The 25,156-nt window shown below is 48.5% G+C and overlaps 8 protein-coding genes across 19 annotated transcripts; 6 read left to right on the top strand and 2 right to left on the bottom strand.

Annotated features, from left to right (window-relative positions):
- Positions 1-1,111: 1,111 nt before the first annotated feature.
- FVEG_02620 (hypothetical protein) lies at positions 1,112-3,402 on the top strand. 5 transcript variants are annotated; one of them, XM_018890001.1, is made up of 4 exons: positions 1,131-1,247; positions 1,295-1,640; positions 2,043-2,199; positions 2,260-3,402. In XM_018890001.1, coding segments are annotated over exons 2-4 (384 nt in total). In that variant the 5' UTR covers positions 1,131-1,247; positions 1,295-1,639; the 3' UTR covers positions 2,486-3,402. The 5 variants fall into 5 exon arrangements, with proteins under 5 accessions (XP_018746247.1, XP_018746248.1, XP_018746246.1 ...); XM_018890000.1 differs by having other exon boundaries at positions 1,112-1,640; XM_018889999.1 differs by lacking the exon at positions 1,131-1,247 and having other exon boundaries at positions 1,381-1,986.
- Positions 3,403-3,560: 158 nt separating this feature from the next.
- FVEG_02621 (hypothetical protein) lies at positions 3,561-4,805 on the top strand. 3 transcript variants are annotated; one of them, XM_018890003.1, is made up of 3 exons: positions 3,563-3,795; positions 3,853-4,429; positions 4,477-4,700. In XM_018890003.1, the coding sequence occupies exons 1-2, from the start codon at positions 3,759-3,761 to the stop codon at positions 4,416-4,418; spliced, it is 603 nt and encodes a 200-aa protein (XP_018746250.1). In that variant the 5' UTR covers positions 3,563-3,758; the 3' UTR covers positions 4,419-4,429; positions 4,477-4,700. The 3 variants fall into 3 exon arrangements, with proteins under 3 accessions (XP_018746249.1, XP_018746250.1, XP_018746251.1); XM_018890004.1 differs by having other exon boundaries at positions 3,853-4,471; positions 4,528-4,700; XM_018890002.1 differs by having other exon boundaries at positions 3,561-3,795; positions 3,853-4,805.
- FVEG_02622 (cAMP-dependent protein kinase regulatory subunit) lies at positions 4,503-7,549 on the bottom strand. Of its 4 annotated transcripts, none has more exons than XM_018890005.1 (3): positions 6,999-7,549; positions 5,681-6,322; positions 4,503-5,629 (listed from the first exon to the last, which is right to left on the bottom strand). In XM_018890005.1, exons 2-3 carry the CDS (start codon positions 6,170-6,172, stop codon positions 4,928-4,930), a joined length of 1,194 nt encoding a protein of 397 aa, XP_018746252.1. In that variant the 5' UTR covers positions 6,173-6,322; positions 6,999-7,549; the 3' UTR covers positions 4,503-4,927. The 4 variants fall into 4 exon arrangements, with proteins under 4 accessions (XP_018746252.1, XP_018746254.1, XP_018746255.1 ...); XM_018890007.1 differs by lacking the exon at positions 6,999-7,549 and adding an exon at positions 6,379-6,748; XM_018890008.1 differs by lacking the exon at positions 6,999-7,549 and adding an exon at positions 6,510-6,748.
- A 1,070-nt stretch (positions 7,550-8,619) lies between these two features.
- FVEG_02623 (transcriptional coactivator HFI1/ADA1) lies at positions 8,620-11,099 on the bottom strand (the record flags this gene model as incomplete). Of its 3 annotated transcripts, XM_018890010.1 has the most annotated exons (4): positions 10,632-11,092; positions 10,290-10,576; positions 10,139-10,241; positions 8,620-10,084 (listed from the first exon to the last, which is right to left on the bottom strand). In XM_018890010.1, the coding sequence occupies exons 1-4, from the start codon at positions 10,861-10,863 to the stop codon at positions 9,360-9,362; spliced, it is 1,347 nt and encodes a 448-aa protein (XP_018746257.1). In that variant the 5' UTR covers positions 10,864-11,092. The 3 variants fall into 3 exon arrangements, with proteins under 3 accessions (XP_018746257.1, XP_018746258.1, XP_018746256.1); XM_018890011.1 differs by having other exon boundaries at positions 8,700-10,084; positions 10,290-11,099; XM_018890009.1 differs by having other exon boundaries at positions 9,360-10,084; positions 10,139-10,576; positions 10,632-11,099.
- A 153-nt stretch (positions 11,100-11,252) lies between these two features.
- On the top strand, positions 11,253-14,427 carry FVEG_15104 (hypothetical protein). The gene is made up of 2 exons (XM_018904196.1): positions 11,253-11,574; positions 11,637-14,427. The coding sequence occupies exons 1-2, from the start codon at positions 11,438-11,440 to the stop codon at positions 14,137-14,139; spliced, it is 2,640 nt and encodes an 879-aa protein (XP_018746259.1). The 5' UTR covers positions 11,253-11,437; the 3' UTR covers positions 14,140-14,427.
- A 3,574-nt stretch (positions 14,428-18,001) lies between these two features.
- On the top strand, positions 18,002-19,342 carry FVEG_02626 (hypothetical protein). Its single transcript, XM_018890012.1, has 2 exons — positions 18,002-18,505; positions 18,584-19,342. The coding sequence occupies exon 2, from the start codon at positions 18,625-18,627 to the stop codon at positions 18,853-18,855; it is 231 nt and encodes a 76-aa protein (XP_018746260.1). The 5' UTR covers positions 18,002-18,505; positions 18,584-18,624; the 3' UTR covers positions 18,856-19,342.
- An 861-nt stretch (positions 19,343-20,203) lies between these two features.
- FVEG_02627 (hypothetical protein) lies at positions 20,204-22,070 on the top strand. Its single transcript, XM_018890013.1, has one exon. It carries the CDS (start codon positions 20,305-20,307, stop codon positions 21,850-21,852), a length of 1,548 nt encoding a protein of 515 aa, XP_018746261.1. The 5' UTR covers positions 20,204-20,304; the 3' UTR covers positions 21,853-22,070.
- Positions 22,071-22,249: 179 nt separating this feature from the next.
- On the top strand, positions 22,250-25,037 carry FVEG_15105 (hypothetical protein). Its single transcript, XM_018904197.1, has 3 exons — positions 22,250-23,194; positions 23,297-23,439; positions 23,689-25,037. Exons 1-3 carry the CDS (start codon positions 22,751-22,753, stop codon positions 24,773-24,775), a joined length of 1,674 nt encoding a protein of 557 aa, XP_018746262.1. The 5' UTR covers positions 22,250-22,750; the 3' UTR covers positions 24,776-25,037.
- Positions 25,038-25,156: the final 119 nt, after the last annotated feature.

Below are 25,156 nucleotides of genomic sequence, written 5' to 3'. Positions count from 1 at the left end.
TGATTCCTCCAGGGATGAACGTATAATTAATATTCTTACAGCCATATATTGTGGGGCCGAGTTCAACGTAAAACGTATGTATCAATCATTGTTTGACACCCATGGCTCCTAGGCTCCCTATTGTGTGATTGGATGTCTGTGCATGAATCATAATGTAGTGTTATCCAAAGGTGGAGTATCGCAGCACATATCTTGCAGTCAAAAGTTTCCTTATGCTATACCCCTGTTCCAATGGGCTTTCCTTGCCCATCGATACAAGCCATTACCATCTACTGCGGTTGGCATATCACTTAGAGCCGCCGGTACCTGCGTGTCTTACCCCAGATCTGGTCCCATAATTATAAGCGGGATTGTCACTCATGACGCTGTGGGGGCCACCTGGAGCCAAAAGCCAAGGAAGAGTCAAAGACTAATAAGACCTCCACTGGACAGTGAAGTCAGCCCCATGCCAAAGAGTTATTGCACATCAAGGACGGTGATAACTAAGTCTGCACAAAACAGAATGAAGGCTCAAAGTTCACGAATCCAGGGGCCTTGCATTACAGCATCAGCATCAGCATCAGTATTAGTGTTTGTGGAAACCCAATGGACAAAGGCAGTGGAGCATGACATGGCCCCTCTTTGCCTTGGGAGGTTAGAAGAGGCCACAAGCTGAATTCAATTCCACTCATTGATCTGGAGAGATGACACAGAGAGCGATATCATGATGGAATTGAACAGGTATGTATCATTCAGTTAAAGTCTCCCTTGAAATCAGACAGTTTGTCTAGCAGTCTACGGATAGTCTACTTGGTTCTTTTACAAATGGAATGCTGGAAGATGGCTCCCGCAGTAGGTGCCTACTAAGCTGGTTGTAACATGCTTTAAGCTGTACCTACTCCATAGCACGTTAAACTGTAGCTTGGTAGGTATTATTGGACCAGAGAGTTCGGCCAGCGGCTGCTTGCGCATACTTTGTAGGTGGTCACGCGATAGGCGGTCGGGATGGGACATGCGAGGTCCACTTATTAGTATTCATCAGCACAGCAGATGAGCTGGAGGTGGAGAGGTGGGTCGCTGCACTGGGTGAATCTGCACGCCTGGTCTTTCCATGATGGACCATGATGAGGCACGGTCAATCAAGTCAGTCCATGAGCTGGGCCCCTCCGTCTCTCGTCTTTGCTCTCCGTAATTTGCAATTGTCCAATTGAAAGCCTGTCATCCGTTGGGAAGCTGTCGTAGCTTCCCCTCGTGTGAAATGGTGCTGGGTAGGCGGGAAGGAGCATCGGACTGCAATGAGCTGATTGGATACAAGGTGATGCCATCACGCATCGTACCTCGCGTGACTCTCGGGATATAAAGGCAAGACCCCCTTCCAAGCAAGCAGGTTCCTAGATCACAGACAAATTTTCTTGCTTCGTCTTGAATTATCACTTCTACACACTTGAAGATCCTACCATCAAACTCCATCTTTCTCTCACGCAATATTTCACCAGTAAATAACCATCCCCTCATCCAAAGTCAACTGAGTCCTCAACAACCTACCTACTCCGAGATTCAACACCGCCCCTTTCAATTTCACGCCAACTCACGCATCCTAACTCGACCGCATGCTATAGAATCTCCCGGTGCCAGTTCTAAAGTATTTCCGCTGCTCAAAAGTGAGTTCCTCAAATCCTTCACAGTCTTGTCGTTCCTCTCCCAGGTACTCTTTCCCCCCTTCTCCGTATAGCGACTTATATACACGGAGTACTTGGACACCCCGCACCTGGCGTAGCTTAGGTAGACTCCAGAGGAGGCATGCTCATGTTCACTGGCGAGTGCCGTTGGTGACGTTCGGCCCGCCATCCAATCCGTTTAAAAGCAGATGAGCTCCCCTTCCAATTCTCGAGTACCTCAACCCCTCCTTCCATCATTCATCATCCTGATAGTCAAATTCCATCTTTCATCTCGCATACCATCACAATTTCACCTCTTCTTCATATCACCTTGACATACAATCCAAAAGTCAGCCTATGACCACTTCTTTATCATGCCATGATACTAACAGGTACTACTCACAGTGACCCGATCTCACAAGGCCAACGACCGTGACCATAAGGGTATTGCCGAGGGAACCGCGCTCCCCACGGAAAATGTTCCTCGTTTCTTTGGCAAGAACGGTTTTGCCGATGTCGACCCAAAGAAGGTGAAGAAAGACGGCTCTGGTCGAGGCAACTGGTATGTTAGCCCAATGCACCCCATGTCGCCGTCTCCACATTTCACTTACACGGCCTGCAGGGGAACCGTCAACGACGACATCGCTGACGAACAATTCACCTTCACAAACACTAGACGCCGCTCCAACAGCAGCAGCTTCTCTCACCACGTGAGCGACCTCAAGACCAAGTTTGAGGTCAACGAGCCCGAGCCGGTCTTTGAGGAGTCACTTCACGGCCCCGAGGAAGAAGACCACGAGGATCTCTCGAAGACCGACTCTTCCGAGAGCGGTCGGTCCTCATCCTAATCAGATTATCGAGTCCTTGTCAAGAGATTGATAGTCACTGCTTGCTGTCACACATACGATGGCAGAGGCATCTTTGAGGGTTCACATGTATTGGAATTGCGACGCGAGCTTGATCTTTGCTTTACAACTACGAAACGACACGAGACTAAACGAATGAAATAACAGAAACCAAACTGCCTTGTGGTGGGGTCACCGGATGAAATGCCTGGGGAATATGGAAAGGGATATCGGCGGAATTGTTGAAACCCTCGTGACTTACTCAGATCTCTACGTGGATCATGCATGGTTTATGACCGCCTGCGAAAGTATCCGTACTCTTTCCAGCGGAACAATGTATTTACTGTATAACTATCTTAACTTTCGCACCAAAGCGAACAACAAGTCTGTTCATAGCCGAAATTAGGCACAGCTAATATTATCAAATGCCTTTTCAGCTTGAACAGCTTATAAGTCACGGGATGAGGTTTACTACGCGTTCAACTCGTACATAAAACTATCTTCAATTATCAGGCTTTTATTCAATCAAGGATCCCTTAAAACCCCCAGATTGATTGTGAGTCGGTCACCACTTTGTTAATCGATTATCAGGCTCATTTATGGCAATGCCATAAAAGAAAAACCCTCAGTGCCGCCTACAAACATCCATTCCATATCTAGCACTGGGAGCAGCCGTTTTGCGCTCGAGCGTGCTGAGTTCTACGCAGGGTCAAGTTACGGTACAACTTACTCGCTTCGGTGATTAGTAGGACGAGATCCTCCTTCCTTATGGCTGTAAATATCAAGAAAGCCTCGAATGTAGGAACGGCCGGGTTTCTTCTCCTGTATATATTTGTAACATAAATTCGGTTTGTTGGCATTGACGTCTTGGTCCCTACATCTGCTGCACTTTGCTTGCCGTTCTTTGGTGGAGCGCGACTCCGTCACCATCCCGATTGATTCAGACGCGGGGAAGCAAGCTATCCCTGCACATTACACTGCTAAGCTCAGCCACCAAGGCTGATCGAATAGGCCGCATAAGGCTACTTCATGGTCCGTGCTTACTCTCCTTACTCATAATTTTGCGAAAGTTTGTGGCGGCAAGGCTGTGATCGCAATTGTATCTCAGTTATCTACCGTATCTGCCTGTACAAAATTACGATTTCCTAAATACTGTTCCTGAGTCGGACAGAACCAGAGAACAAATCATATACACAAACCCTCATCCTCCTCTCATTTGATTCGCCACCTGCAGTCGGCCTGGATTGACGAAGCGCACCGCGACACATAATTCAAGATGCCCATTCCTCCAGCGTACCACGAATCCCTTCCTTGTAAGTGTCATGGTCTCTGAGTCCCCCTTACTCATTCCTTTGCTGACTGACCTCTAGATGTTGACCAGGAACCGACTCCCGAAGCTCTGACCGCAGCCCGTGACCTAATTGCCGCCGAAGCATCTTCTCAACCTCCCCTGCCGACTTCCAATCCAGAACCCTCCTTCACGCCCGCCATGATAGCCGAGCTTGAGCGCGTCTCCAAATCCACGCCCCTTGCACCGCTCGATTTAAGCCGTTACGAGGCTCCATCTCCCAGCGCCCCTCCAGCGACCGCCCTGCCTGCTGCCGCCATCGCACATAGCTACCTCTCCTCACGTCTCACAAACCTCGAGCTTCTAGAGAAGTGGGGAAAGAACGCTTGGCTCTTAGGGAACCATGGGCTAGAGGCAGAGCTCCAGGCATTGGAGCGTGAACTTGCTGCTGTTAAGCGTGAAATCGATATCGTGAACCTAGAGAGGCAAAACAGGCAGAACGCTGTAGGGGCTGAAATCAAGACACTGGATGATACTTGGCGCACTGGCGTCGGTCGGGTGCTAGAAACTGAAGTTGCGGTTGAAGAACTTCGGAGGAAGATTCGGGAGGAGCTCACGCGGAGGGCCACAGACGGTCAGGAGCAGTAACTAGGACCCAGGTACGCTTACCATGGGATACATAGAGGCGGACTAATCAGTTTGTAAGATTTTCCACATCAACTCAGGCGTTTTGATACCAACATTATCTTTGCAATAGAGTCTTTAATAAAGGAAGCCACATAGACTAAAGTCTCAAGGAATTTCCCTAATTTGACAGATTGCTCGTCAATGGCTACTTCCAATCTCAGTCTCGTTGCCTTCTACTGCTCATGGTGTGGAGAGATATAGCATAATGATATTGATATCAACCAAGGTCTCTGATCACTAGCAATACTTGTCTCAGGGAAGCGAAGGTGGTAGAAAACCTCACAAAACGCCATGTCAAAGTCAACTCCTCCGTCGTCCATTTCTCAATCCAACCCGAGGCGCATCGCCATCAACATTTACACCCAGCCAGCACAAGGCGAACCCAACAGCACTACTAAGACCAGTGACTGAGATTACCGGCGTGTCCAACAAACCTCAGTTTCATGCTTTCATATATCTTCCCTTGTGACTTAGCCGGTGTGGAGAGGATCCATCTCTTCGACACCGGTTGCAACACCCTGATACTTGGTCCTTCGTAAGATGCCCTCCACAGGGCCCAAAAGTCGCTGGAAAGCGTTCTTGCCCAGACTGCCAACCTTGACTGGAGACGTAGCAACGATACTAGCTGCTCGCGGGGCGTCATTAAGCAGGGCAAGCTCGCCGAAGTAATCGCCCTTCTTGTAATGGCGAACCTTGTTATCAGGCTGTCCAATGTAAGCATCTGCCTCACCACTCTCCAAAAGGTAGAATGCGTGGCCGGGGTCTCCTTCGTTGATGATGACCTCGCCTGCCGCAAATTTCTTTGTTTCAAGGGCATCGGCAATTTTGGAGCGCTCGTATGGGTTCAAGCTTGCAAGAAGTGGAACTTCCTCAAGGAAGCTCTCATACATGCGTCTCCGAGCGAACGTCGACTCCATAAGAATACGGCGGAAGGTAACACGATCGAGTGCCCATACAGTGCAACCGGACTCAGCCGAGACAACCGTCGCAGCTCGAGGCGCATTGTACATCAGTGCCAGTTCTCCGAACGAACCACCAGCCTGAATGTTGCCGACTTGGTTACCCATGCCATCCGGACCGGGTTGAAGCGAACCACTAGGATTGACATATACGTCGAAAGATCCCTTCTCGACGACATAAAAATAATCCCCCGCATCACCTTGGCTAATAACCTACAACATCTTGTCAGACTTTCGATTCAATGTCGGGTATACGCTACTCACCTTGATACCTTTAGCTGGTATCGGCTTTTCAACAAGAGCACCGAGGATCTGGGCGCTCTGTTCATCCTCGAGATGGCTGAAAAGAAAGTTTCCTTCAATAGCACGTTTAAGACGCTCAAGCTGGTCCGCAGACTTCTCGTGAAAAGGTGGTGACCAATTGTCATATGAATCAGCACTTGGCTTCAGAGATTCGGCAGAGACTGATGTTCGGCGACCAAAATTGTACTGAGCAGGGTAGCTATCAGGGTTTGGGAGGGTACCCGATGGAGGTGCCTCAGATGAAGAGTCACCCCCAAAGCCACCACCGAAAGGGCCAGAGAACATGGAGGCGGAGTTTGGTGAAGCCCCAAATCGAGGGTTTGTAGGAGATGTGATGGTATCGTTCTCATCTTCTTCGGCAACAGCATGAATTGCGTTGTTCGTCCTCTTTCCCCTGTCTGTCCCAAAAGGGTTGCTGTTCTCCCCAAAGGGGCTGGAAAAGGGCCCAGACATGATTTAGAGTTGGAACAAAGATTGTTTTCTTCAGATGTGTTATAAAGCTATCGACAACAGCCAGAGAATCGATCTCTGCGAGTATTGAAGGTCAACGCAGGTGAGGGGTATCGCGGGGCGAATGAGGAAAGGTTACTCGTCGTCAATTGTCTATTTTCGGGATTCGTTAGCTTCTCGGTTTTGAAAGTGTTTGCCATAGAAAATACATCGAGTAATGGGCGAATGTTGTCAAAGGTCAATGGTTGGAAACAAGAGTGAACAAGGGACGTGCGAAAGAAATGAAGAGATAATAGTAAGTGGCAACGTGGTGCTGCACAGGAATGATGTTCTGACTTACAGCTACTGAGGCGCTCTTATAGCCAAATCAACGAATGGACAGGCTTGTAGGAGTGTCAGAGAGAGCTGCAGCTGAAGCTTGGAACAAACATCGATGGCATCTGAACGACAAGGGATGTTGCGTACAGGAAAAGTCCCGGGGGCAATGCGCTAGAGGTGAAGCTGGACGTGGGCTGCAATCCACGCTTGTAAAGTGACGTGTTGTGGCGGGGCCCATATCAAGACCCTGGTGCATAGCCCATGCACAGATCAAAGAACTGAAGCTATGGAGGACAAGGTGAAGGGGATAGTGAGACGTTGAAGGGAGCTCGAATTAGGGGAAGGGTGCGACAGCAGAGCTTGGGTATCGATTTCTATGTGTAGAGCCGGCCATCCTCAACGATTTCTCGTTGAATGGAGTGCCCAGACAGCTCTAAGCGCACAGCTCTTATAACCAAACTTCCATTGCAATGGAAAGGGCAGGACAAGAAGAAACAGGCCTATCACTCACGCTGAATCCCAGTAGCTAGACCCTTTCGACCTGAGATATGATCAAGCAGGATGACGATATCCTGTAGGGCTCTCTATAGATCAGGGGGGGGGACCAGGCACGGGACAGGGGTCCAATTCTTAATATAATAAGAGACCGGAGAAAATCAAAATGCGACAGGAATCTCGCGAATGAAGGCCGATGTCGAGCACCTTTGGAGATTCACGATGTCGTAATGTTGAGGAGCGATGAAGGGGCCGGGAAGAGTTGATGAGCAAGGTGAGTGGGGTTCTGTTGCTCCAATCCCCGCCTCGTCGTCAAGGAGACTGATGGCGATGGAGGAGGTTGAAGATACAAAGGATAAAGAAGAGCTTAGCAGATGCGGGTGTGAAAAATCGAGCTATGAAAGGAACGGCAACGCGAGGCAGGGTGACCGAGTTTAGGAAAAGATGGATAAAGTCAGGTGGACAAGGACAGACAACAGATGAGTTATTGTCTCCTGTCGTAGCGCGGGCATGTAAAGTAGGTATGCTACTTCCTTAGGTTAGTTTGCGGCTGGTAAGGTAGGGCAGATAGATCCCAGCACAGAGAGAAGGAGCTTCTCTGGTCCAAGCCAAAGACCTGACCAACGGAATGGGGAGAAGTGGGGATGATTGGGAGCTGGGAGCTGCTTGCCGTCAGGGAAGCTTTCTAGAAGGTGGTGCACGGACCTGTCAAGGGCTCGGGCTTCTCGGGCGCTTGTTCTACAGACACTTCTGCTGCTCTTCGGTGCAGCTCCCGCACTAGGAAGAATCCAAGCTTCCTCTTTCAATGAAAGGATTGGTTGGACTGTGTAGATGTTGTCCTACTGTACGTACGTGCCGAGTCTCTAAGGTAAGCACCTGTGAACTATCATGACATCGCCGAGAATCTTTTTCTTGGAGTGGATCTACAGGTGTGACTGATTACATCCATCATGCTTTCCCTCTTCTTGACACCTCAATGATCTACAAGCCTGCCTTCCCAAGGTAGGTAGGCACCAACCGAAGAGACGGAGCGCAAATCCAGAATAGCTTTGTCGCTCGCACTATGCCGATTTTTGAGACTCGTCGGCTGCGCGTATTTGTTATCACAATCTCTTTTCTTTTTCTATTTCTGTGTCTCTTTCTCCACAAGCTCAGAAGCTGGTTTCCTAGCTTTGGTGTTAGTTAGCAACCTGAGAAGGCTTCTGAGCTGACGCATTTATTTCCCGAAAGCAGAATTACCTAAAATAACAAAGGGGCTAAGGAACTTGGAGCGCCGCTGCGTTCATCTCTTCCCAGCTAGGTATGGGCGACTCTGGCATGCAATGAGGATGATGGTTCTTCGCTAGTCATTAGCCACAAAACAATCGCGACATTTCTTGTTCTCATCCACGGTGGGCAATAGGGAATTGCATGGCAGGGGTGCGTGCTAAGAAGTTTCGTCAGACTTGAACGCTACAGTTATTTGCTTGGCTCTGCAAACATCATGAGGCCAATCCATTGATCAAAACGTCAAGTTGGCTCTGGCAGTTCGTTAAGGTACATTTCCCGACAAAGCCCTCCCATTCCAACGAGCTCGATAGCAAGGATTCCAATTGACATTCAATGTTACGACACTTTTCATTACTGTTCAATGACTTCATTCGATTTCAATTCCTTTTGGCCAACCAAAAGAGACCTCCAGCTACCGTACTGTCCTAACCTAGCACGACAAAACCAGCGGTTTTTAAATCATCATTGGTAGGCACTAAGCGGTTTCTTCTCTACACTCATCGAGCTACCCGGGTATCGTTCCTGTAATGATAAAAGTACAAAATCCCACCGCCTCCCCTACGTCCCCATTACTCCAGTCCGCAGCAAGTTTCCATTGCCTCTTGGTAGCATGCTGTATAGGGGTGACTTTCAACCCTACAGAGCGATAGAAATACACACAACATGAACACCATGAAAATGAGTGTCCCACGACCGTAAACCCAATTGAAGAAGCAAAAATGATATCAGCCAAAAACCCCTGCGCCAAAGATAAAGCCGTCCGATTATATGTAGTCGTCTGAACCTTGATTCCGACCTGTTGTACTAAATCACGACTCTCTTTGTCAAACGCCAGCTCCTTGCATGCCTTGTTGCCTTACCCGTACTTTCTTGATAGCATACTCCTTTCCCTCTTAGTTGTAACGTTTACGCCAGTCTGCGCTTTTCGCAGCCATACGATGACGCTTCGCTTATATATATATGCGAAACCGGCTGGATAAGTTGGGTCCCTTTTGCTTCTGGTATCGATGCTGTCCACCTTGTTGCATGCATATGAGCTGGACTCAACATGTGTGTAACGTTTGGCGTTGTCCGTTAAGTCGAGATTTTCAACCCCGTTAGACAAGTCTCAGGACCCTGCCGCAAGGCATGAGTCCAATATGCCATCCAGCATATCAGCATCCTGACTTTCCGCACCTTCCCACCATGCTTCCGTGTCTACATCCATGGCGTCAGCGTAACCATTCGCAAGCTCAAAGACTTGTCCTCCATTTGCCTCTGAATCGTGTTTCTCGTCTGCGTAGGCTTCAGGTGGCTGATCACACACCCAGGTATAGTCATCCCAATTCTCCAGCTCCCCTTCCCGATATCCATATATAACCTGTGTCATTAACACAGGAAACTGGGCCATGCCTGTATCCGCCATCTCCAAGGACAAGCGAAGATCGGACATCCCCAAGGGGCCTCTTTCGCTCGCAGCCCTGGATTCGATTGGCAAAAGCCCGCTCTTGTCTCTGGAGATTTCGCCTCGTATCGCAGCTTCTTCTTCGTATTCCAGCTGTCGCCTGTACTTGTGCGTTTGAATCCATGTCGTCCCAACGCCAAACCCAGCACTACCTGATTCACCAGGTCCATTACTCCGCGTGCGGCTGAAGACCTGTGTAAGGACCTCCTTGATGAAAGTTTCCACAGCTACCGACAGAAATTGAGGAGCATCCGCTGTGTGCCCATTGACCAGTCCTGCCTCGTAGCAAGAGGGTAGCATTCGGCCGGAGATCATATTGATGTCAGGAAACTCGCCTGATTCAACCGCCAAAGGTTGAGCATGACGTTTTCGAATTTCTAAATCGAAATCTTGCACTTTGTTAAAGCTTTTCCAAAGTTGAAACGTTTCGATAGAATACATACTCATGTTGTTGATGCCTGCTACCGTCGGGGTGGCATCTGTTACTGTGGAAAGTTTGCGACGTGTGTCGGCAAAGATGTTGGATATGCTCTCGTGAGGATCCCACTTGTTACTGGTCAGCAGTTGGATAGAAAGCGGCATGGAGGCACTGACATCGTTCTGTACCAGATCTTTGATGCGCCTGCGGTCTCGGGTTGGCAGTTGCATGACATCTCCCTTCAACCTCCGTTCCGTAGCATCTCCGGATACTGGCTTAGTCCCTGTCGTCGCCGCAGGCTTATCGTTGGCGCTGACCCAGGGGGCCAGCCCTTGATCGGGCATCTCTCGAGTAACATTTCCATATATGGCGGCAATGAGGTTATTGTGTAGGTGTTCCTTGTCCCCTGGGCCTGCGAGGATAGGGTCTATTCGTTCAGAATATTCGGTCTGATTTAAGCGTCCTGAAGATATGTGAGTAATTGCACATGCGTACTTGATAGATGTCGTAGCATCTACCTATCAGGAACTCGGTCGTTGATTCTTTATATATTGCCCATTTCTCGTTGCCAATGGCAGCCTTGAGCGCAGTATATAGCGGTTCGAGGTCAATTCGGGCGGGTATGATCTGGCTTGACTTTGCTATCTTTGGCGCACCAGAGATAGACCCAGCAAGTGTCTTGTTGGATAAAATCGGCGTCGAGAGGCTGACGGATGGACGGCTCAAAGCCGCGGGGTCGATGTCTGGCATCTTGATAGGAGTTGAATAAGCGACAGCGTCGCGTGCGACAAAATAGCGCGGCGCGGCGCGATAAAAAGACACATGAGTTGGACGAAACGAACGGGGGCTTTGATGCGATCACTATGGTGACATTAAGCTGATGAAAAAGGCATGTTGAGTTGTGTAAGTTGATGGGCGACTCGTTCTGCTGTTGACGTGAGGTTAAAGGTGAATGGATGGTTTCGAGTGTAGTTGGATTTTTGCCGCGAGCACACCCAGCCAGGGATACACCAGCGCATTGTTAAGGTTTTTTGTACTTGAATCGTCGCCTAATAGTCGAGGGAGCTCAGGTCCCCGCTACATCAAACCTCTAAAAAAAAGGCACTAAGCAACTCGCCCTGCATCACTACCAACTTTGTTCTGTCGCGCCTGTCGCGTCTGAGCTTCATGATCCCAATCACGCTGATATTGGACAAGTTACCCAGAACTTTTGCCTGTGCATAAACAAACCTCTTGTTGAATTGCCTACCGAACGAAGGTTCTCTACAATTATATTGCTCACCAGCTCCATACCTACACTTGAGTGGCCCGCGACGATGCCGTCATGGCTCCCGATCGCATCACCAACGCTATTGACAGCCTGATAACCCACATCGTACCCAGTGATCCCAATGATCCTGAAGATGTTGCGCAAGAACGACACGACACTTGCTTCGGCATTGTTAAATCGATAATAGACAGGTATGTACCTTTTCCAAAAATGTATCCGAAAAACATGCCAAAACTCACCATTCGCGATCTAGCCCAGTTTCCCCCGCTATTTCTTCCGATGTTAACCACGCCTCCGACCTTATAAAACGAAAGCTCATTCAGAGCAATCCCTCCCAAGCTCTGCGCTTCTCGAATTTATATACCCGATTGCTTTCACTTCCTGTGCTGGAACATAAATGGGCAATCCTCTACCTCCTTTATCAGCTCGCTGATTCCCCAGACCCCAGCGAACCGCTCCCACTGAGCCCGGTGAAGCCTTCGGCGCCGAATTACCGAGACGCCATCAGTCGCGATGCTATCAAACGCCACGGTCGGGAACGCACCAGTAGGGCCTCTCGATTTGAGGAGGATCAATTCAAGGAGGCGTTTCAGTCAGAGGGACTCAAGAAAGTTGCACAAAAAGAGAGCAAGCCATCCAGCAAAGAGGGGGATCCACGCCCTGAGCAAGCAAAAAGAGATGTTTCACTGAAATCAACCTTGCTGGCAAATAATTATTCGGAAATAGAGCCTCCAGAGTCGGTCATCCTTAGAGACCTTCCCTTTACTCTGCAGGGACTATCATCAACCAATCTACCCTTCGCAAAATCAGATCTTATCAAATTACCGGCGACACTTCCTTTACCAATCATTTCCCTACTTCACACTTTGGCTGAGCCTTCGCTGCTTTATCGCGGCCTCGACGGGTTCTGCAAGACTCCTGCAAAGGGGCTACTAGGCCAAAGCCTCAGAGCTGCTATCCACGGTGAGCTTAAGTCATATCTGAGTTTGATAGCAACTCTTGAGACTCAGATACGGGGAGCACTTGCATCTCTTGACGAGGAGGCCCCAAGAGAAGGTATCGGAAGAACAGGCGTTACGCTCAAAAGATGTGTAGTATGGACACGCGAAGCAACAATGGGCCTCAGGTTGATGAGCCTCATTGCTGAGGAATCTGAGAAGAACAGAGGGGGCCAGCTTGTCTCCCTAATCCATAGTTTCTCTTCTTCTCATGGAGATCCTGTGGTGGCCGCATTCGCAGAGAGGTTATTACGGAGTTTCACACGGCCATTTTACGACATTTTACGGCACTGGATCTATGACGGTGAACTGTCCGACCCTTTCCAGGAATTTTTCGTTAGAGAGCAGGCTCCTGACAAAGACCAAGCGAAGGCTAAGGGTGCAGGTAATGTCTGGGAGGATAAGTTCGAGATCGCTACAGACATGATCCCCAGCATAATTACTCAGGACTTTGCCCAGAAGGTCTTCCTAATCGGCAAGTCACTAAACTTCATTCGACATAGCTGCGGTGATGCCATGTGGGTTGAGGATTACTCTAAAGCTGCTTCCAAAGAGTTAAGGTATGGCGACACAGCTACCTTAGAAGCTTGGATCGATGAAGCTTACAAGACCACCATGAAGCGTCTCATCGACTTGATGGCCAACAAGTTTCACTTATTCAAGCATCTTCAGGCGCTCAAGGACTACATCCTTCTAGGACAAGGAGATTTTATTGCACTCCTCATGGAATCTCTGGCTGCCAACCTTGACCGTCCGGCTGGGGCACAGTACAGACATACTCTAACGGCGCAATTGGAACACGCTATTCGGGGATCAAATGCCCAGTATGATTCTCCCGAGGTTCTACGACGTCTAGATGCGCGCATGCTGCAACTATCTCATGGTGATATTGGATGGGATTGCTTTACCCTTGAATATAAGATCGATGCACCTGTCGATGTTGTCGTGACAGAGTGGGGGAATAGACAATATCTGAAAGTCTTCAATTTTCTCTGGCGTATCAAGCGAGTAGAATTTGCAGTACTCTCAACCTGGCGGAAGTGCATGACGGGTGCTCGTGGAGTTCTTCAGAACTCCGACCCTGCCGTCTCCCAAACGTGGAAGTCAACACGCGGTGTTCTGGCCGAGATGATTCACTTTGTAGGCCAGCTCCAATACTACATCTTGTTCGAGGTCATCGAATCCTCGTGGGGCGAGCTTCAAAAACGGATCCAAAAGGAGGACTGCACTTTGGATGATCTGATCAAGGCGCATACACGGTACCTCAACGACATCACTCATAAAGGTCTTCTCGGGGCAAAACGACGTGCGCACAGCTCTGATGAAGATGACCGCACGACATATATGATGCAGCTCGGCGAAATCTTGCGGTTCATGCTCAGCTACCGAGACTCTGTTGACGGACTTTACAGCTGGAGCGTGTCAGACTTCACGCAACGTCAGGAGGCCGATGTCAGAAGTACCACGCGCCACAACGATGATCACGATGGCCTTGACACACCGATGACAGGTTCTGGTGGTGTGGCCTCCGAGTTTCCCGTTCTACAAGAGCGTCTTCGACACTTGGGTGCATCGTTCCGAACTCGTGTGCAGATCCTCCTTGGTGACCTTGCGTATCAACCAGATGTGGATATGCGATTCCTTGGTGTTGCCATGAACTTCAACGACGTTTATCAGCCGACACGACGGAAGACTAAGGCAGCTCCTGGAACTGCGACGACGGCGCGAAGTGCTTCTACAAACAGAGGCGAGAAGTGAAGGGGGCCAGTTTTGTGTGAGCATGGATCATGCAAGTGGCAATAGTTGTCATGCATGATGATATGGAAAGAATTACATTTGTTGTTAGGAAAAGGGTTAAAAAGCGCATGGCTCTTCATGCACCTATAGGACGCCCCTTGTTCCCATATTCTTACTTGTCTTGTGAAACATGATCCGGCTGTGGTGACACTGACATTATTGCTCCTTACGTGGTCTATCATGACTTTCTCTATTTTATTACATAGACAAAGGATTCAAAGCCTAAATCAATATAATGGATATTGAGCTAGACTTTGCCTGTCCATTTTTGCCAAGTGTGATTGGAAAGATTCTGGACTCTGTACCTCATAACTGCTGAACTGATATAGTAGGAATTGTCTCGTATGGAACTACTGACGTAAGTGGCAGTAAATTCGTGATATCCGCTTTGCCAGATATCCATGCTATTAACGACTACCTACATACTGATATATAACCTCGCCTTCTCATTTCAGCGCTCTGCTGTTTGTCTGTTCCAGACCATCTCATTTCATAAGCGAGTCGAATACTTGCCCTTTCTTATGGATACTGAACCATAAGCAGACCTACCTACCCTTTTAAAGCTGTTCTAGACATGGCTTGTAAGCACATAACGATAAGCAAACCTAGCAGATACGATAGGATGCTGTATACAACAACTGGAAGGACTAAAAAATGACGTCGGCTGAGCCTTCGGGGTAACTGATCCCATGAGACAGCAGAATAGAGTAGCAAGGCCTTTGATGGGTGATCAAAACGCTTCACTCTTAGGAGTCCAGAATCTATCACGATTTAGGAGCGTTGGTCGATGAGTAACGAGCATGCTCTCATCTCTTGTGCCCAAGTTGGAGTCACCACATCTTTATCGTTCGTCTCAAGGACAGACATATGCTGCTTCGATACCTAGCATGACCTATGCTTAGGTATTCGACAGGATTGATAGGTTGCAACATCCAGGCTGTATAGTGTCACAGCATTCTTGACTGCTTCCAAGTCTCTATAATTAATACTTATCCCTGCCAAAAGCAACAACATGCATTATGCGTACTTCACATCCCGAAATCGCTTATACAAATCTATGGGCCCTCCTCGCCATAAATTTCATTGATCATACCTAGTACGAAAACCACCATCCAGACGTATCGATATCTATGTTTCCCTTCCTTGCTGATCTCCCTGATCCGAAGGTAAATAGACTTCGGCCGGAAACCCAGGTACGTGGGCTGTCGTCAACTATCACATCTAGGAAATCCAGGAATATCCCGGTTACAGTACAGTTATATACTACAGTACCGCTTCTAATGACCCCAGCATCTCCACATGGACACATCTTCCGGCACCCCACCAACCTTTCCAGCCCAGTCTTAGCCAAGTGCCTAACGTCAGTAGTCAGTAAACAGAACTGCTACCTACTGAGAAAAGATACGAGAGGATAGGCGTGCATGGAGTTATAGGTAAGGTAATTCTGTATTACAGCTCACCAATTCTCATGACGAGGCCAGTTCTCGGGTGCGCCAGAGCGCTAATAGCTGGTTTCCGGTTGGGGCCATGCTCTGTCACGTCCCTTTGGCGCTGACATCTGGCCATACAAGTAGAGGAGCCGACTCTACAGAGTACCTTACGGAGTACTCTGTAGCAGTGGTGGTGGGGGGTGTTGTCAGATATGTATACATAAGAAGAAAGGTTGGATTCTCCCATTCGCTTATGTACAAGTATATACACAAAACGGGCTTTCGCTCGCCTGAAGCTCAGGCATGGCTCAATACCGACTATGTCCATTACCTAGGTCCCAGGGCCTTGAACCTCTTGCCCTTGAGGGATTATGGTATGTTTGGTGATGCGCGGAGCCTTCCACGATCATCTCGGGTAAAGCCTACGCATAGCTTTCCTCAAACTATACCAGCTTTTCGGAATGGTAGGCCGGAGTAACAGACACCTCATACTATCTCGTCTCCCTCAACAAATTCTCCCACGGCTAAGCTGCGTGACATTGTGTTGAGCGCATATACACATGTATGCAGGCACATAACTTCCAGTTTGTTGATTAATCAAAAGAGTCGTGATTCCTCTGACCCCTTTTGACTCAAAATGTGGTTATCTCCCTGGTTTGGCAGGTAAATTGCCGCGTTGTTTGTTGCACGGGCATTCCTCAGTGCCCGTCATGTCATGAGACATTCATTGCTCCTCTGGATGTCAGAGACACTCAAGTGCTGTGATTGCAGGCAACTCAGGTTGTGGCACGTATCGTTACGCCTAGGCAACACCAGTTCATTGAGCATATTCGACGTGGCCGGGTGTGCCTTGATACAGCGCCAGGGATGTGATGGGATGAATTAGTGTCAAGTTCTTATCAATACGGCTTGGCTGGGCATATTCCGGACCATTGACTTAAAGGCATCATTTCAAAAAGTGTCATTTTGATTATGGTCCATCTATGGCACGGAGACCAAAGATTGGTTTTCTGTCAGTGCTGGATACCAAGAATCACAAATAACTAGACTACCAGGGGCAAACCCGCACGGTGCTACGGAGTAGTAATGCATGGAAAATTCTCACCTACCCCTTTGCTCCCTTTGCTTGGGGTGAGTGGCTGACCTTCTGGAATATATTGAACTGCCTATGTACATAAGAAGCCGGGGGCTGCCTGTCGTCTGTTCGGAAACAGGCCTACGGCCCCCACAATTGATTCATAATTGAATTGCGCCGGTGAGAAACAAAGGCTACAGTGGCATTGCTGACGTTTCGCTGCTTGTGGTCAAGAAAGCTGGCGCTGGTGATGGCTTGCGCATAGTTAGTCGTAGGATCATGATCATACTGGTACCTATCTGGTACTTGTCTTTTCCCTCTGTGCGGGTTCTGAGATACAGAACGAGGCCTCGTTTATCAACTAACGATGACAACCTCGGCCGTTCTTTACATGTCAGCCTTCCGTCTCGCCGTTCCCCTTTTAGACGGATTTCTTGTTTTCTTTCTGTAACTGGGACACCTTTGTTCGGAGCGATCCTGGTAACAACACACACTTGTTCAGTGGTTGAGGTCCTTCCAATGATATCGGCATGATGCAGGGTAGTCACCGGCGAGGCAGTTATTGGCTGTGAACCAGCAAAGTCAGGGTCACAACTCCAATGCCTTTCTTTCTTTCTTTTAGGTGGACTTAACTGGGCTGCTAGTCAGTACTTGTATCGATACCTGCCCCCTTTTCGATAATGTGGCTCTTGAGGAAGTGGAGAGACCGTGCATGTTGCACCATTTCGCTATGGTGCTTGTCATATCAAGACAAGATTTCTGATGGGCGGAGGTGGTCTCCTCCCTAAGAACCTCCATAAGTATACCTAGTAAGTACAAGTACTTTTTGTTCGTCACTTGCAAACGCCAAAACAATGCAGGCTTTGGACGAAATGGGCCACGGAGGGGTTCGGGGGTGAGGTAAGGTAATCGTTGGAATATATATGTACGGGTATCCAGGTCAGGGATGTCATTATACATACATGGTGTGTGTCCTCTTCTCCGTTGGTGCCGTGCATGGATACCTGGTCAGGTAGAAACATGTACCTGCTTCCTTAGCACCAAAGCCAAGACAAGGCACCCGTCCTGTTGGCTGTTCCCCAGGTTTTGTTGCTTTTGCCCTTGCTAAGTTGTTGGCTTGTTATGTCGTCGTCTCACAGGCCGGCTCGCCCTGTCAATGCCGTTCGCTGATAACGTACCTTTTGACGGTGTCGGTATCGTGCAATGACAGTGACGCCCTTGTCTGCGCCAGCTTTGGTTGGGACCTGGGTTGGTATTCATTCAAATCAGGCTCAGGTTGGGTTGTGAGATGAGGTACCCGGACTGCATCGATAATACGGTACGGTACCTCACCTTATCCCATCCCATCCCTATCGTTTTTTCTCCGTCCCTAGCAATAGCACTCCCCTTTATAAACTGGCCGTCCGCCCTTTTCCCCGGATTGTTCTTTTCCTATATCTTACCTACCTTATCTATCCTACCTGGATAACTATCTGAAAAGCTTAAACCAATCTTTCGTTGCCTTACCCTTGACCGTGGCTGCTTTGCATACGCGCGAGATCTTTCAGTTGTTTTCACCAGGACACTTCTCATCCTAACAACAGCAGCCACTAGCCAGTATCCCGGCTGCTGAGATAACCCTGCCGTGGCGACCTCGAAACCTCAAGTCGGGGCAGAGAATTCGAGAAAGAAAAGAGACAAGAGAAAAGAGAATAAACATTGCTATCAGTATACGCTTGAGCCTAAGGATACGATATCCTGACCTGACGTGTATCACAAAGTCTACTGGGGCCAGCTCCATCGCATATCTTCAGTTTACGCAAGCTGCTTTGTTTCTATTCTGGTACGTACTGTACTTGTTGACTTTTAAGCCAGCTTCACCCATATCAATGAATCTTCTTCTAACAACACATTCACCCAGAAACCATACTCTGTTTCTTGTCTTCTAAGCGAAAAAGAAACATGCCTGGTCAACACTCGCCCTCAATCCAGGGCGCGCCTCGCAGCATGAGAGTCGTCACTTCGCAAGACCTCCTCTATACTAGTATCACTGCTACTCTTTCCACCAAAACGAACCGCCCCTCAACTCCAGTCCACCATATCCAAGAGGATGACTATACCGTACCTGCTCCTCCCCCACCCAGTCCTGTTAGCTTTAGGCCTGAACACTGGACCTCGTCTGGCCGCCGTTGAGCTGCAAGCCCTTTAGCTGCCCGGGGAAACTTAAATGGCTCTGGCGAAGCCTCGCGACCCATGCAACCCGTTCATACTTGGAAATGGACAAGAAAACCTTTTTCTGTTTTACCTTGGAGGAATGTTTTATTGCTTTGCTATTTGTTCTGCTGGGTTATCACGATATCATATTAGTGCGCTCCGGAGTCTTGGTACAGATCGAATAATTGGAGTATGAAGTGTTAATTTTTTTATGCAAACTATCATGAGGACTTTGTTTTTTGGACAATGGCGCGTTTTATTTGATCCAAGGAGTAAGCAACACTTTACAGCTAGGTGTCGTTCTTCATGTCTCTTTTCAGAGAATCAGTCATGTATAGCTCTCACGTGGTTTTTCACAGAGATATTGTTAAATGAGGCTGGAGAGCTAATGATTACTGCAGCTCTTGTATTATATGAACACAAGGTGTCGAGAGATAGAAATGCAATCATGTGTACCCAAGGGATATTATGACACTTACTACTGGCGTACTGAGCAACAAAGAACGCTGATTGACCTGCTGGACCACCATATTACACGGAAAAGGTTAAGTTGCCTCCAGACCACCTCAAGTACTCTAGACATATAAGTACGTGTGCTTGCCCATCAGGCCACTACATCAACATGTACTTGATCTAGTCTTGTAAAGGAACAGTTTTACTGGTAATACACGAGCCAGTGTTGGGGGAGCATGGCTAGGGTTATATACAAAGATGTTCAGCTTTCCCTCGTATTCGGAGTACGGACAGACTTTAACACTTATACCGTCTTTCGAGGCCATAGAGACATACGGACGAAAATTTAGGACACTTCGTTCCTATAGAAATGTCATCACAGCCATGGAACCATAGATCAGTTGTGCCCGAGGTGCTAATTCAGTACGGGCAAAAATTGACCAAGGTCAGGCGACTGGCCTACCTACCCGGGTGAGGGGGCCTGGGTCAGGGTGCTGGTAGTCTGTTGATAGGAAATTTGACTTCCCTAAGACCTGTTATCTTTATATTATACAGCTATTATACCTCAATATATACCATTTTTAAGAGAGCTAGATTTTAAGATTAATAGAATAGTAATAGAAATAACAGACTTATAGCAGACTAGTAGATTTAAAATCTATTATCTTAAGTGATAATGCCTTCCTTTAAAGTGCAATACTATTATGCCAGAAGGCACAGTTGACCCTCAGCCGTCTGTACTGGTCCGTGCACCACTTAACTTTATTCGCGAGTATTCCGTATGTGGAACAGCTTTACGCGTGTGAGACGCGGCGAGTTCGCCAGAACGCGTCTAGATCTTCGCGTTCCCCTTGACGACGGAGTACAATCCATCTTTTCGTGGACGTGATTTCCACTTTCCAAGACATCGCCTTTACTTACCCAAGCTTCTCAATTTTCTTCACTGCAACTTCCGCTATTGGGTCCTCTCACTTGATGACCACGACTTCCTTCCTTGCAAAGGTCGTTCTCTTCATATTTGAATTTCCTCATCTGCTCCTTCACTTAAATCGCTTCCTCAAGTGTTTCAGCTCTCACAGAGACTTGAGGATGCCTCGACCGGCCAGGCGCAACCAAGCTGCACCTTCTGCTAGCCATTCCATTACCAACTTCACCCGTGTCTCGAAAGCTTGTACCCCAAACGATACTGCTAAGAAGATTGTCGCCCAGCCTGCATCTTCGGTAATCACTAGGAAACGCAAAGCGGCCACAGATGGAGAAGATGCCCATCCGAGAACTAAGGCTCGGACTGCATCTTTTGCACCCAGCAGTGACGATGAACTTGCCACGCCTATAAAGCTCGTATCAAAGAACCAGGAACTGGCTGCGGACCGGGCTGCGAAGAATGTGCCGAAAGGGAAGCGAACTGCGAAGGCAACTCCCTCAAGGGCGAGAGCTGCCCACAAGCCCATAGGGACCACACCTCTTTCCGAGAGCAAGAGGCAAGGAAAGACAGTGCAAACCAAGCTCGACAATGTATTCAAAACGCTGCGCAAGCAGACGGTCGACAAGGATGCACTTCCTCTCCATCTTGCCGAGCTCGTTGACATACATCGGTCGTTTGTCAAGACAATTATGATCCAGTTGGCTCACAACGGTAACAATTCACCTATCGACATACGCACACTTGCGCCACATATTTCTCAATCGTGGGGTAAACGCCAGGTCACTATCGAGGATATTCGACGATGTATCGCTATACAAACTTCGACAAAAACCAACACTCATTCACCATTCATGATTGCCGACTATGGCCGGGGAAAGATATGTGTTGAGCGCTCTTCTGTCGACATGGCACCAATCCATGAAGAGCGTTTGCTGAAACAATTTGAAATCAATTTGAGAACATTAGGCACCGAACGCTCCGCCGATGAAATGGACATTGACCTTCCGTTGGATAGTCTCTCACTGAACGAGCTTCCCCAAGTGGAGATAAAGAACATGGACAACAGAACAACAGCGAATCCAATTCTTAACAAAGGTCAGCGTGCGTTGTCGGAGCTTAAGAGTAGCATTGTGACGAAGCAGCATGAGAAGGCAGCAAGACAAAACGCGGCATCCAGCAGCCCCCTCCTCAACCCAGATGGCACAAAGATGAGCCTGCTTGATCGGCTACGATTAAAACAATTAGCTAAAGCCAACGAACCCCTTCCCCCTTCTGGGCCCGAGCTTCAGCGACGTGCAGCCCTCAATCGCGTGGGCGATGTTGCAGCAACTATTTCAATGCTGAGCCTATCCAACCCAATGTCACTGCCACGACAGGCTTTTACGATGGCAGTTATACTTGAGAAGCTCAAAGACTCTCTCCGGGTTCCGGTATCGAAGGAGGAGGGGGCAGCTTGCGTGCGTTTGATTGCCAGCGAGGTCGCCCCGGAGTGGCTTCGAGTCGTTACAATCGGAGGCAGAGAAAACGTGGTTGTGCAGCGTAGCAGCCAACCCGTTGATAGAGTGCTACAGAGTCGTGTACAGAAGCTGTTGGCCTAGGAACAACGACAGAGGAACTATGGTGCGCATGTTTAGATATGAGAATACCCTGGGGAGGCATTGCTTTCCGGTGAGACTACTGGACAAACATATACACAAGCATTGGGAGGAGTTGGCGTTCTAGCATCTGATTCTATGACAGAACTTGTATTACAACTTGGCGTTTGCTTGTAGGCGCCGCAATAAGAAACAAAATTAAAAAGAGATTTGATCCGTAAGCCCATGGACAAGATTTTTGCCACCTACATTGGAATTGTTTATCACCTACAGAGTAGGTGAACATCTCATAACGGAATGGCTGAACGGTACCCCCGAATAAAAAGTGGGTTCAATCGGAAGCACCATTCCGACCCGGCAGACCGCACCCGAACCGATGTCCGGGTTATTCCCAAAACAAATCAAAATTCAGCGTAAGCAACTGCGCCGGAATGCACTCCGAAATCTTTCACAGTCACTTGCAAACGTCTCCAGTCCTGGGGATTTGTCGCCCGTTTGGTCATGGATGTTGGTGTTCGGTAATGGAGCTGATTGTGAATAGACTGCCATGTGGATATTACAGACATATCAGCGACTATTTATGCATTAATGTGATCGATCACTTGAGGTTCAATAGTGAAGAAGAAGTGGAGAGGGGATGATTCCATGTATGGTACTGTTTTGCTAGGATGTAATAATCGAGGGCTCTCGGGGACGAAGTCTGCATGAGTTCCTCATGTGGAGCTCTCGTGCTAATATATGCCTTGTAGCTGCTGGTCTTTTGGTCCCGTTTGCTTTATTGCTCTGACTTCCTATACTTCTATGAGATATTGAGTTGTTTGATCATTTTTGTCTGATGCGGGAATGTAAATCCACATTCTTCCCGGAAACCCAAATCAAGATTTAGAGCCCACTGATTACCATGCCGAAGACATTACAGGATTCACAGGATGGAATATCATCATCTGCCATGAGCGAGGAAGAATCTTCCCCACAGACTACAGTCCGAGACCCAACCCAAGACGCTATCAATCGCACAACATCACACATATCTGGCCACGATGCGTTCGAACCGGCTGCCATCATCACTGCGTCAGATGGCGATGTGCCTTACCGCGAGGCAGGTGATGAGATCTTTGACAAAGTTTCCTCAAGACGCAAAGTTGCTATCGTGACCGTCCTGTCGTTTGGGGCGTTTCTATCGCCAATATCGAGCACTTCAGTGTTAGCGGCGACACCAGAGGTCGCGAGGACTTTCAACAGCACGGGAAGCATTATAAATCTTAGTAATGCAGCGTATATGATTGTAATGGCGTTATCACCTTTATTCTGGGGGCCCATGAGCCAGGTTTATGGAAGGCGGAGTGTAAGTGCTTGTGGTGCTCTGGTTGGAACCAGGAAGTCAACTCATTTCCCAAGTCTTGACGGAGTGTCCATAAGAGCAGGGAAAACGCTGACACTTTCATAGGCAGCCCTGTCCTCTTCGACTATTTTCTTCTTACTCAGTCTGGCCACTGCATTGGCTCCTGACCTCACCTCGTTTATCGTCTTTCGGGCGGCCTCGGCGTTTGGGGGCACAGCTTTCATTCTCATCGGCCCAGCATGCATTGGGTAAGTTGCCAGGTTTTTCATTCTTCTACTTATAAAATGCCTTATGTCCTTGTAAGGACCCTGGGTCACAGGTAAGACAGTGAACCATCTTATTGGTGATCGCAACAATAACCTAGACTTGTTCGATATTCATACTCTGAGCAACCAACCTCTAGAGTCTGGCTGTTTACTCAAATGGCCAGCTCGATCTTCAAGGAGCTTCAATAGCATCGGGTGCCCTGAGAGCCATTGCCGCTGATATGAGAATAGTGACATCTACCGTCCAATAGAGCGCGGTGCAGCAATGGGATGGTTTCTGACCGGCACACTTGTTGGTCCTGCATTTGGACCATTTTTGGGCGGTATCATCGTAACATGTTCGTCCTGGAGGACTATCTTTTGGCTTCAGACAGGACTGGCTGCTGCCGGAGTACTCGGCGTGTACTTTGTTGTATGCGAAACAGCTCATCACCTCAAGATCAACGATCTGAGAAGCCTCTCGGGCAAGAAAAGGACACTGAAGGTTCTCGGCATGATCAGCCCGATGCGAGTCTTGCGACTATTCCAATTCTTCAATATTGTACTGGTGGCTTTTGGCAGTGCATCCTTAACCTGGAACATGTACAGCCTCCTAACACCGGTCCGTTATGTTTTGAATCCCCGCTTCGAGCTCGACTCGCCGTTGCTGTCGGGTCTGTTTTACCTGGCACCCGGCTTCGGTTACCTGGTAGGGACTTTCGGAGGTGGGCACTGGGCGGACATGATGGCCAAGCGATGGATCGAGAAACGTGGAGGCGTCCGTATACCAGAAGATCGACTTCGATCCACCCTGCCTTTCATGGGCGCAATCATGCCGGGAAGCATGCTGGTATATGGCTGGAGTGTCGATAGGGAGGTTGGAGGTATTCCAGTGCCTGTTATCGCCATGTTCGTACAGGGCGTGGCGCAATTGTTTTGCTTTCCCTCGTACAACACTTACTGTCTCGATGTCATGCCTGGCCATGGGGCAGAGGTGGCTGCAACCAACTTTTTCGCGAGATACTTGGTTGGCTGCATCGCTTCAGCTGTAGTTCTACCGGCAGTCGAAGCAGTCGGCATTGGATGGTTTTCGACCATCTCAGTAGCGTATTTGATAGGCTCAGCTCTGGCGACCATGGCTGCAATTCGATGGGGGAAAGGCTGGCGAGAGAGAACTCAAGCAAGGCTAGAAGGTCCCAAGGAAGATGAGAACGAGGTCAAAGCCGATCATAATATGGATACAGATCGATCCAAAAGTGCTCAAATATTGGGGCCAAGCTTTGCGTTTGACAGGAGTGATCCAGAACAGCAGAGCCGAAACATAGGCCGTGAGACCTGATTCTTGCAAAGGAATAGGACTAGAAAGGGACATCTTGCGGAGACATCATTGGTCAGATGTAGGCGCAAGCTGTAATACCGAGGATAGCGAGACTGAATGGCCAGCATTTGGAGTAGAACTGAGAATCTAGTAAGGGCAAAGAAGTGAAGCGGAGAAGTTGTTTGGCATTTCCGTGAGCTTTTACTTTCCTATAAATAGGGCTGTCACTTCAGGTGAAATAAGGTAGTAGAAAATAAGAGACGATAAATGTGTTGCACCTATCAATCATTAATTACATGTGATACGTAGATACAATCAATATATTATGATGTAATGTATTGGAGGAGAAATGCGAAAGTTTGTTGTTCACCCCAGCCTCATTTCAGATGAGAACCGAAGAAC

Source organism: Fusarium verticillioides, chromosome 5 (genome assembly GCF_000149555.1).
Source record: "Fusarium verticillioides 7600 chromosome 5, whole genome shotgun sequence".
NCBI lineage: Eukaryota > Fungi > Ascomycota > Sordariomycetes > Hypocreales > Nectriaceae > Fusarium > Fusarium verticillioides.
The sequence above is the reverse complement of the archived record's forward strand: the minus strand, read 5'-3'. Positions and strand labels throughout refer to the sequence as shown.

What these genes read in the sequence shown, in the direction of transcription:
- FVEG_02621 (XM_018890002.1), top strand. Translation starts at nt 3,759, where the DNA reads ATGCCCATTCCTCCAGCGTACCACGAATCCCTTCCTT. An exon ending in GTACCACGAATCCCTTCCTT is followed by an intron (nt 3,796 to 3,852) that starts GTAAGTGTCATG and finishes ACTGACCTCTAG; the next exon opens with ATGTTGACCAGGAACCGACT.
- FVEG_02622 (XM_018890005.1), bottom strand. Translation starts at nt 6,172, where the DNA reads ATGTCTGGGCCCTTTTCCAGCCCCTTTGGGGAGAACAGCAACCCTTTT. An exon ending in TACCAGCTAAAGGTATCAAG is followed by an intron (nt 5,630 to 5,680) that starts GTGAGTAGCGTA and finishes AAGATGTTGTAG; the next exon opens with GTTATTAGCCAAGGTGATGC.
- FVEG_15104 (XM_018904196.1), top strand. Translation starts at nt 11,438, where the DNA reads ATGGCTCCCGATCGCATCACCAACGCTATTGACAGCCTGATAACCCAC. An exon ending in GTTAAATCGATAATAGACAG is followed by an intron (nt 11,575 to 11,636) that starts GTATGTACCTTT and finishes TTCGCGATCTAG; the next exon opens with CCCAGTTTCCCCCGCTATTT.
- FVEG_02626 (XM_018890012.1), top strand. Translation starts at nt 18,625, where the DNA reads ATGCCTGGTCAACACTCGCCCTCAATCCAGGGCGCGCCTCGCAGCATG.
- FVEG_02627 (XM_018890013.1), top strand. Translation starts at nt 20,305, where the DNA reads ATGACCACGACTTCCTTCCTTGCAAAGGTCGTTCTCTTCATATTTGAA.
- FVEG_15105 (XM_018904197.1), top strand. Translation starts at nt 22,751, where the DNA reads ATGCCGAAGACATTACAGGATTCACAGGATGGAATATCATCATCTGCC. An exon ending in AGGTTTATGGAAGGCGGAGT is followed by an intron (nt 23,195 to 23,296) that starts GTAAGTGCTTGT and finishes ACACTTTCATAG; the next exon opens with GCAGCCCTGTCCTCTTCGAC. An exon ending in ATCGGCCCAGCATGCATTGG is followed by an intron (nt 23,440 to 23,688) that starts GTAAGTTGCCAG and finishes ATATGAGAATAG; the next exon opens with TGACATCTACCGTCCAATAG.